This window comes from Vipera berus, assembly GCF_964194415.1.
Source record: "Vipera berus genome assembly, chromosome: 2".
Classification (NCBI taxonomy): Eukaryota; Metazoa; Chordata; class Lepidosauria; order Squamata; family Viperidae; genus Vipera; species Vipera berus.
In genome coordinates, this window is record NC_138203.1 from 103,654,173 (window position 1) to 103,665,652 (window position 11,480).

Here is an 11,480-nt window from a genome sequence, read left to right on the forward strand (position 1 = left end):
CCCAGTTCACCTCATAGGGTTATTGGTGTGGGGAAATTTGGAGAAAAAAGGCTTGTTGCCTTATTTAAAAAGTACAGGTAGTCCTTGATTTACAGGCAAAAATTTTGATCCCAAAATTTCTGTTGCTAAGCAAGATAGTTGTTAAATGAGATTTGCCTCATTTTAGGGCCTTCTCAGTTATTAAGTGAATCACTACAATTGTTAAGTTAGTAACATGATTGCTAAGTGAATCTGGCTTCTCCATTGTCTTTGCTTGTCAGAGAGTTGCAAAAGATGAACATATGACCAAGGACACTGCAACTGTCATAAATACATGCCAGTTGCCAAGCATCCAAATTCTGATTACTTGGCCATGGGGATGCTGCAATGGTTGTAAGTGTGAAAAACATCCAGTTATAAATAATAAATAAATATTTGGTGTACAAAGAAAAAGCTCATTTTTATTTTTGCATTACTAAACCTTCAGATATGAAAATTTACTTAACTCTTTGACATTTCTAATATAAGATAATTGTGAAATGTTGCAACTATAGAAGGTTTTGGATGATTGATTTTCATCAATGTTGTGTCTATATGCTCTATGTTCTATACTTATTTTGTCTCCCAAACATTTCCTTGAAAAATACAGTTCTTCCCAACTCTTTTCTTTTTAGGTATGTAGTTCTGCAAGATAATAGTGAGAGTGGTGTTCTTTTCTTCCAGTTAATTGTGATTGTGATTGAATTCCTATCCTCGTGCACACTCACTTTTTTTCCATTTCTCCAGATGAAGCCCATGCTGGATGCAGTGAAAATAAATAACAACCAGAGCCTTGGACGAGTTGTGACAGAGTTCATTCTGCTAGGATTTCCTCAGGTCCAGTTGTTAGAAATTTTCCTTTTTGTAATCATCTCTATTATTTTCATTCTCACCCTCTTGGGCAATCTGATTATCATCAGTGTTATAGTAACTGATGCTCATCTTCATACACCCATGTACTTTTTTCTGGGAAATCTTTCCCTCCTGGAAATATTCTTCACCTCAGTCATTGTGCCCAAGATGTTAACTAACTTGCTGGCTAAGAAGAAGACTATCTCATTTTCAGCTTGCATTGCTCAGTGTCACTTCTATTTCTTCCTGGGCTCCACTGAGTTACTTCTTCTGAGTGTGATGTCCATTGACCGCTATGTTGCTATCTGCAACCCACTGCGTTATTCCATCATAATGAACAGTCATATCTGCATCTCTCTGGTGGTTGGTTGTTGGGTGGGGGCCTTTTTGCATATCCTGTGGCCAACAGTTGTGATATCCCAGCTCCCTTTCTGTGGACCAAATGTAATCAATCACTTTTTTTGTGACAGTACCCCACTCCTGAAGCTTTCTTGCTCTGACACACAGCTCATTGAACTTGTTGATGTGCTTCTTGCTTCCTTTATGCTTGTGGGCACTCTACTGCTCATAATTGTATCTTACATCTACATTATCTCCACTGTGCTTAAGATCCCATCACGCACCGGGAGGCGCAAGTCCTTTTCCACTTGTGCCTCACACTTCACTGTGGTGACAATCTATTATGGCAGCTTCCTTTTTATGTATGCTCAGCCAGCCCAGAGCTCCTCTCTGGAGTTCAACAAAGTGGTGGCCATTCTGACAGCTGTGGTGACACCACTTCTAAATCCCCTTATTTACAGCCTAAGAAATGAAAAAGTGCGGGAAGCCCTGAAACAAATGGTAAAGAGGAAGCATGCTTCCCAGAGAAGAAGAGGATTTTTGATATGATTTCCTTATCTTCCATGCAAACACTTGGCAAATCCACCTTAATCAGTAAGAGGTTTGTCATGGATCCTGTGAATTAGCTGCTGTATGTGGAAGAGACTTGATCCCCATGATGAACCAGACACTGTGTTAATGCTTCGGTTTTGTTTTCATCTCCTGATGAAGCCAATGAACACCACAGCCAGATTACTGTAATATTTGAAGCCTAAGCTGATAGTTCAAGACAACTATTTTTGTTAAATCATAACAAACCTGTATTAAAGAATAAAATAAGTTCAGTTGCTGGAAAACAAAGTGACAATAAAACAGCTAAATTTAAATTAATCAGTTAGCCTTCTGAATTTCTTTTCATTTTTAACTTGTAAATTTTAACCTTGTTTGAATTTTGTTTTTACCTGTGCTTTTAGACATGTTTTATATTTTATTATGTTGTTTGTAAACTTTCCAGAACAACCTGCCTCCAGAAGTGGTGAATGCTCCAACACTGGAAGGTTTTTTTTTGTTGTGTTTTTTTTCTAAAAAACACTGGAAGTTTTTAAGAAGAGACTGGACAGCCATTTGCCTGAAATGGTATAGGGTTTCCTGCCTGAGCAGAGAGTTGGACTAGATGACCTCCAAGGTTCCTTCCAACTTCTTCTTCTTCTTCTTCTTCTTCTTCTTATTATTATTATTATTATTATTATTATTATTATTATTATTATTATTATTATTATTATTATGGTGAGTTGGGCAGTGTTGAAATTTAATAAATAAATAAACAAATAAATAAATAAAATCTTTTTATTTAAAAAATACAATGGAGAATTTTTAAAAAATAAAGAAAAAAAGTTTGGTTTCCCCCTTCTGTTATAGGCTGTTGTGTGGAAGGTAGTCTTTAGACTTTCCTTTCTTACAGATTTGCTTTTCATTTGTTTGCATTGTTGATAACTTTTTAATAAAAGTCTAAGTTGTGTTTAAAAAGGACTCATACGTTTGAACAGCATCTGAGTAATTCCTCTGAAGCAAAACTCCATTTGGGAAGAACACTTATCATTTTGCACAGTGTTACAACAAAGCTACAAAGACAGATCAATGAAACTGGGTTCAAACAAATTCTCTTCAGTATAATTCAGAACAATGACTCTTTTTTCACTGTAAACACTAGTCTTGTCATGGCTCTAGTAAAGCCAGAGAAGGACCCTGAAGAAGTTTTCTTAACCTGAATGCTCCAGTTTTCCTTAATTTCTCAATGACTTTTGGTAACATTAATCATAATATCCTTCTGAACCAACTGCTATATAGTAATTGGGAGTGGGAGCCACGGTGTTGCAGTGGTTGTCTTCCTGAGATTAATTGCTCGTGATAGGGGAGGAGCTTTATTCCAAAGTCCCTGGTTTGTAGGGTAGCACAGGGCTCAAAATTCTTGCCCTCCTGTTTAACATTTACATGAAGCTGTGGGTGAAGTTATCTGATGACATGGAGTCAGGTATCATCAATATGTGGGTGATACTCAGTGGTCGTTCACAACCCCTGGTAGAGCAAATGATACTTACTGTCAAGGTCTATTCAGTCCCTGAAAGCTAATGGGGCTTGGATAGAGAAGAGCAAGCACTCATTTCAGACAAAACTGAGTGACTATGGTTCATGATCCTTCCAGTGTTGAAGTTTTTCTGTTTTTAGTTCTGAATGAGGTTAACTTCCTCAGAATTTGTACACAATTTGGGGGGGGGGTCTTCCTGAGTCACAACTCCTACTTAAGAATAGATGGTAAATGTGGCCAAGAAAACCTTTTTGTAGATTCATCTGAAGTGCTAATTGGACCCTTTTCTGGATGGATCTGTGATTCCCTTCTCATGGCCACCCAAGCCTTAGTCACCTCATATGTGGTCAATTGCAGTGTGCTCTCCATGGGGATGCCCTTGGAGACCACTTGAAAGCCCCAGCTGGTCCAGAATGCAGTGCCTCAAGCAGTTCTAGGAATGTCTTGGTACACTCATGAAACACTTGTGCTACACAAGCTGCACTGATTGCCAATGGGCAATTCAAATTGTTGGTTGTGACCTATAAGTCCCTTCATGTTATAGGATATGTGACTCATTATCTGGAAGACAATTGTTCTCCCATTGTTTTTGACCTTTCCATAAGATGTGATACAATGGGCTCCCTTCATATTGTATCTATAAACAATGAAATCTGAACAGGCCTAGGAAATATGCTTTTTTTTGTTGTGGCATCTGTCTTCTAGACTAGAGCAGCATCTCCCTGGACGGTTGAACAATTGAACCCTGTCATATTTTAAATAAGCCTTGAAAACCACCTTTTTTCCAAGTCCCAGAATAGGGCTATTCACCTGGACTGCATTATGCACGATTTGTTTATGATGTATATCTCTTCCCCCTGTGATGTTCTTTTTTTTTTGCTTGATTTAATGTACTATACCTGGGTTTTTAATCTGTATGCCACCCAGAATTGTTTATGACTTCAGCAGCCTTACAGATCAAAATTATCTAAGTAAAAATATCAGAAACAATAATATCTGACTAATAGAAATACAGATAATCCTTGTTTAGCAACAATTGGGACCAGCAACTCAATCGTTAAGTGAAGTGATTGCTAAGTGTAATTGCAACTGTACATATAATCTTACTTCAGCTTTGCTTTATAGCTTTACAAAGATCATAAATTTGACGATTGATTGTAAAGTTACTTTTCCATCACCATCGTAACTGCAAACAATTGCTAAATGAAGCAGACACTAAAGGTAGACTATCTGTACCACCACCTTGAAATCCAAATATCATTTCATGGAGAAAGCAGGCCCATATGGAATAGACTGGACCTCAGATTTGATTCAGTGTAAATCAGATACAAACAAATGAGAGGATTGTTACCCACAGTTCTACAGTCTGTGTCAGGACCCACCCCAAACCACGTCTTAGGAAGACAAAAACTCTTGGAGACAGTTCTAGTCCAAAAGGAATCTTTACTAGGACATGCTTGGTTGTGGGAATACAAGACAGGACTTACTATTGTTTTACAAATTGAAATTTTATAAAGGGTACCCGGTTCAACCCCCCTTCCCTCAACCCCATTTGGTCAGCCCCCATCCTTCTACTTCGTGTCATCCCTTTCATGGGGGGAAAAAAGGAACTTTGAATCTTTATGGTTATTGCCTTCTTCCTCTCCAGAATTAAAAGAAAACACAAGCCAGATACCTTCTTCTCTAACCCTCCCTTTTGATCCCCCTAGTTCAAAAGGTTTCCTTGGTCTTTGAAATAACCTTAGAGCCTTGGTGGAGCAGTGAGCTAATGCCTCCTTAAGTAACACCAGCTGCCTGCAATTAGTGCAGGTTCGCATCCCACCAGGCTCAAGGTTGACTCAGCCTTCCATCCTTCCGAGGTAGGTAAAACGAGGACCCAGATTGTTGGGGGCAATTAAGCTGACTTTGTAATAATGCCGCTTGGGGGGGGTGTGTGAAAGCCCTAATAATAAGCAGGCATATACATAGAATGAAGGCTATTGCTAAGCTTGTAAGCCGCCCTGAGTCTTCAGAGAAGGGCGGGATATAAATGGAATTAAAATAAAAAAATAAAATAAATAAACCTAAGGCAGGCTGAATCCACATATGCTCCTCCTTCCTCGGGAGATGGCAGAATCCATATGGGGGGGGATAATGTTTTAAACATACATTTATGAATGTGATATAAATGGATTCTGACAGTCTGTGAACTATATGAATTATATTTAAGAAGACTCTTAAGTGAAAATAAGACAGAAGGCTAAGAGTAATTAATCTTCTCTAGTGTTCCTTTCCATTCTGCCATTCAACCTAACAGCCTCTGTTTTTTTGTTTCACTCAAATATACCCACAAGATAATATCAAATATATCTTTCCCATGATATATATTTCATTTGGGTTTGAATCTGGACCTTCCCTAAGATTTTGATTCTGGAAATGGGTTCTTGAATGTACTATTATCTATTATTATTAAACGGCAGCAGAATAGTATTATCTTGCCTACAGCATTATACTGATATATCTGTACTATTGCCCATGCTGAGATGGAATATTCACAGTCACTTCCTAGAAGCCAGGTTTAACTTGCTAAATAAGTCTAAGGTAAAGGTAAAGGTTCCCCCGCACATGCGTGCTAGTCGTTTCCAACTCTAGGGGCCAGTGCTCATCTCCATTTCAAAGCTGAAGAGCCAGCGTTTGTCCAAGGACGTCTCCGTGGTCATGTGGCCGGCATGACTAGATGCCAAAGGCGCACGGAACGCTGTTACCTTCCCACCGTATTCGTCCCTATTTTTCTACTTGCATTTTTACGTGCTTTCGAACTGCTAGGTTGGCAGAAGCTGGGGCAAGTAACAGGTGCTCACTCTGCTACATTGCTATAATTCTCCTTTAATGAATAAACATTGCTATAATTCATTGGAGAACACAGATGGAATTATTGGTTAAATATAACTCTAGTGTAGTTCAACATCAATTACTTTAAACAAGACCCTAGAGTTTTCTGGGCCTCATTCTGGAAAACGTTTAGTTCAGTTGTTGGAAATTCAGAGAGGACTACATGGATCAACACTTGGCCAGATCAAGTACTTAATCTGCAATTACAGTTTTATTTTAATAGAAAAACTTTTTAATTAGGCCCAAAGGATTTTTATATATTCTTAATTGGTCTCTAATGTCCCATTTTAAAATAAATTTAGAAGACAACTCAGAGGATTAACTTTTGAAATATTGCCCAATAGAGAGTGTTGTCACTATTTTGATACTTAATTTAGATGTCACAAATCTAGCCTTTAATTAGGTTGGTCCTACTATTAAACGGATTGATATTTTACATGATTTGACTCAAAGCATGTGCAAATTAGACTGTCATGGTTCCTATAGATGAAACCAATTAAACGAACTTCAAGACAAAAATTTCTTCCTTAATGAACATTTTATTCAGGAAACAAAGTATTGGCACTTACATAGCTGAACCCAAGACTGAAGTTCCCTCCCCGATACAAAGTAACAAGTTGCAATTCCCACCCCAGAAAGGCTGTCATAAATCACATTCACCAGTTATTCTAAAACGTGGGCTATCCTCCCAACTTTTCAACCCACCAAAACTTTATCTAATATTGATCTTGAACGCTCAAGCATTCCCCCTCTTCCCCCCTTCTACATCTGAGAATCCCCAACAACAGAAAAAAGCACAAGGAAAGCAAAAGGTAAAATGGCTGCAGTTTCTCAATTGTTGCAGCGCTGTGATCAAACCAATAGGTCAAAAATACTGTTTACAGTGAACCATTTCCTTTTGCAGCCAAAATCAGATACCCTCATGTACTAGAAGTAAACTGTCAGGGATGTCTTGTAAAAAGGACCCCAATTTGAAGAAAAGTGGAGTGCCTTCAATACTTCCTTTAATTATTCCCTGTGTATAGCAATGCTGCTAGTTAGAAGTAGCAAAAATGATAATTAAAATGACCCAAGGATGATCTTTCCAAGCTAAGATTACCCAGACATCACTCTCAATTTTTTCCCATTTGCATAGATGATCAGTAAAACCATGGCAGATGTGATAGTGTACACTGTTAATCACAGGAATTGACATTAATGAGTCAGTGATTTATTTGTTTCCTGATTTTTTTTCCCTAACCAAAAGGTATCTGGAAGTAGTTTTGATCATCTTCTGGCATGATTGTTTATTCCCCAATTTTTCCAAAATGGGACTAGCTGGACTAGTAATATATTTGCTTCAGGGCAGAAACTTCTCAGAGAATAATTCCACCTTTTGAAGCTAGCTTGGGTTTGTTTGAGTTTGAGCTTGCTCTCCTCTTATTTTCATCTCTACTCATGAAGTTGCTTGTAATAAATGCAGAAGGATATCCTGAGCTCTCCCCCTCATTTGCCAGCCTTTTGGTTCATGCCAGGCAGAAACCTTTTTCAGCCTTCAGATGCTGACACTTTCACCACCCCAAATTGGACTTGAACTTAGTCAGCATGACTCTCAAGAGATCAGTGTAGTCCATTGAGCTGGATTTGCATTCCAACCCAAAAAAATCAGCTGGACCAAAGCACTCCAATATATCGCTTTCCTAAACTTTAGAAGTATTATTTTTTGGCATCTGAAGAAGCTGAGCTGACTTGATCCCAGCTTCACCTTTCAGTTGCATACAGAATCAAACAAATGAGGGGCATATCAAAATGCATCTTTTTAACTAATGGGAGTCCCAAGTTCCATGGTTTCAAAAACTACACTGAACAAGGCAACTAAGGAATATGGGCAAAGAAATTAGTGAAAGAGACTCTTTAGTTTCTTTCCTTTCCAATTATTGGAGTGTACTTCAGAGATCAGAAATCTCTTTACAGGTTGCAAAGGAGAGGAGATTTTTCCATCCTATCCTCTGCCCCACTTTGATCCTGAAGCATTTTTTCTATTTATCTATTCTCAAGTGAAATGATACCTGTGCAAAAGGTGCCTCTCCTTAATACATAGGTGTGATTGTCATATCTTGTAAATTTCTCCCTCTTTACTATAATAAGAAGCCTCCAAACTGTTGACCTTTCTTGCAGTAGGAGTCTTGATATTTCTGTTTTTACTTACTCCTTTTGCTGAACACAGAATGAAGCTAAACATTTATTAATGCTTGATATTCGTTTCCCCAATATTCTTGGAACCATGCCTCTATTTCTTCTTGAATTAATTCAGTGTTGAATTGAATTGAATTCTGTGAACAGCTTGCCTTTCTTTCATTGAACTGAATGATAGGCTAAATTCTCATGGGTTAATACTGCTTCTTATTTGATTCATTTGTATGTTAGCTTTAAGTATTATTTTTATTGTATTCCCTCCCAATAGTCAGTTATTATTATTTTATTGCCTTTATGTCATTATTTTCAAGCACTAGTCAAATAAATATCTTTGGGTACTTTTAGGGGTTTCCTAAAGGTTGGAGGGATTTTCTGTCAACTTCAAAGCCCAGTCATAAAACATTTCTGTGAGTATGTTGTGGAACATACTGTTTTGGCTAAGTAAATATCAACTCTCTATTAGTTTGATTCACTATTGGTGGGCTAATGTTTGTGTTTAGATAATTACATATTTAAGATATTGTTCCTTTTGATGTGATGCTAATCAATCCAAGTCCACAGAGATCATAAGAATAAACTATAGATGAAAGAAAGATTGCTGGTAACCTAACAACGTTGACTTCAGAGGTAAGGGAAAGAGAAAGTTAAAAATAACTGTACCAGTATCTCTTTCCTAGACAGATTGTTACCACTTTACCAAAATGAGTACGTAGTAGTGTGGCTTTATAAGGGACAAATTACCCAGTGTCTCCCTGAACTTTTATAAGAATGTTAAGGAGATTCTCTAGGAGAAAGGATAAATACAAAGGGAGATAATTAATTTTTTGTTTTCATTTAGGCACAGTTTTCAAGCAAATAAAGGTAAATGTAAAGGTTCCCCCGCACATGCGTGCTAGTCATTTCTGACTCTAGGGGCCGGTGCTCATCTCCGTTTCAAAGCCGAAGAGCCAGTGTTTGTCCAAGGACGTCTCCGTGGTCATGTGGCCGACATGACTAGACACCAAAGGTACACGGAACGCTGTTACCTTCCCACCTTAGTGGTCCCTATTTTTTTTACTTGCATTTTTACATGCTTTCGAACTGCTAGGTTGGCAGAAGCTGGGACGAGTAACAGGTGCTCACTCTGTTACGCGGCACTCGGGATTCCACCTGCCAAATTGCCGATCTTCTGATCGACAAGCTCAGCGTCCTAACCCACTGAGCCACCGCGTCCCTTTTTTCAAGCAAATAATGCTGGTCATAAGCAAGATTCAAGTCCAAAAAGTTTCTGCTTGCCTCAATCCTATATATCAGGCATGTCAAACTTGTGACGTCATGTGACATCACGCGACGTATCAGAGCTTTTTCCCCATTGCCGGCAATGGGGTGGGCGCGGTTTCATCGTGACGCGTCCGGCCCACAGGCCGGCAGTTTGACACCCCTGCTATATATACTGCTCCCTCCATCCCTTATCCAAGCCCTTATCATGAGACCTGGGAGGGACTCGGCTGGGAGTGGCTTCAGGACATAGTATTTCCAGACCAAAATTGGGATTACCAGGTAAAGAATTTCCAAAAGAAAAATTATACTCATAAGATCATTTTGAGAAAATCTTCCAAGACAGAAATAATCTAACAAATATCATTTTCTCTTCACAGACTTTGGGAGCAGTTGTCTTATTCTCATCTCCAGGGAGAAAGCCATTACTCAGGCCTTGGTAAAGCCTTACCCTGGTCTTTGGGTAAAGCAATTTCTGTTTCCCTTTCTCCTCATCCACAAAGATATGCTTTGGAACTTGAGAGTTGTGAGTGGTGATAAAGGAGATGAAGGGGAGGCAAAACTTTGCCAGTACCTTCAGGTGCTTTCTGAAGGCTCTAAAAGAGTACTGGCTCCTGTTAAATAGGATGAGAAGATAATAACAATGCACGTGGTGTGGAAAAATACAGAATTATTTGATTTTACTTTCCTTCACAGTATTGATGCTCAAGGTCACCAGTGGTATTGGAGTTCAGAGTCCAATGAAAAGGATTAGCAGTAGCTTTGGAATAAAGAATAAGACAGGATTTTGTCACTTCCTGGATTCTAAACAGTTGTTCTTACTTCTTCAGGGCTTTTGTATTTTACTATTATCTTGGCCAAGCAATGATTGTTCTCCAGCCTTCATTTTATGGATGCACCAAACCATCAGTGGGTTTTGCACAGTTTTGTGTGTAACATGGACAGCAGATAAGTGAAGACGGTTGTTGAAAACGTTGCCTATGAATAAAGTTGCATTTCTGTTTTTTGCATGGTAGATGTAACAATCAGAAGAGAAATTTGAGCAGAAGAGGTGTCTATACCTAAAATATGGAAGAACCAGCTAGCGGCATTTTCTTTTTAATATTGCTCATACAGAAAGAAAGTTCAACTATTTGAGCTTCTTCTAACCCTTCTCTGATTTCAAACATCTATGTTAGAATTTTAAAAATCTTCTTTAAATTAACCTTGTCTAATTTATTCTACTTAATTCTATTCTCAGGTCTTTTTCTTTGCTCTACTTAGTGAATAATTCTTGCCCCTGAAAGATGTAGTGGGGTGGGAGGAGAGAGGAAATGGGTAAACTTGTGTGCTACAGTTTGAGACATATGAGCAACTTTGATGGATTTTCATTATAATATGTATCTATTTAATTTTGCATGCTGAGCAAATAAACAGAAAAAAATCAGTTATTCTGTCATTCCTTTCTATTGTGTGTAAGGGGAAAATCACCCAAAATTAATGTGTTGAGCCCTGTGGGCTCGACACTGATGGGAGGGGGAAGAGGGACAAGGACAGTGCCTGGGAGGAGACCAGCAACAAAACCAATGGCGACAGCCCTTCTCTCCCCCATTACCTGGACTGGCAGAGCAGAGCAGAGCATGGTGGTGTGGTTGTTGGCTCCGTGCGCACCCTGCCAAACAGATGATTGGCTCCACAGCTGGCCACTGAACAGCTGTTCGGCGCAGGGATGTACCATCTGGTGGGAGAGGGGATACCAGAAGCTATAAATAGGTGTTGGCCCTTGGCCATCCCCTCATGAAAAAATGCAAAAGAACATAGAGAGCAGTAGGGAGGAAGTAGTGGGGAATGGGAGTATGGTGGGGAAACCCCCCTTCCTGACAGTATACACTAACCTCGCTGAGGCATTTAGCAAATGTGAATG

At 38.9% G+C, this 11,480-nt stretch overlaps 1 protein-coding gene across 1 annotated transcript; it reads left to right on the forward strand.

Annotated features, from left to right (window-relative positions):
• Nucleotides 1-765: 765 nt before the first annotated feature.
• Nucleotides 766-1,758, forward strand: LOC308661501 (olfactory receptor 6M1-like; the record flags this gene model as incomplete). The annotated part of the gene is made up of 1 exon (XM_081316448.1): nt 766-1,758. One exon carries the CDS (start codon nt 766-768, stop codon nt 1,756-1,758), a length of 993 nt encoding a protein of 330 aa, XP_081172574.1.
• Between the last annotated feature and the right edge of the window lie 9,722 nt (nt 1,759-11,480).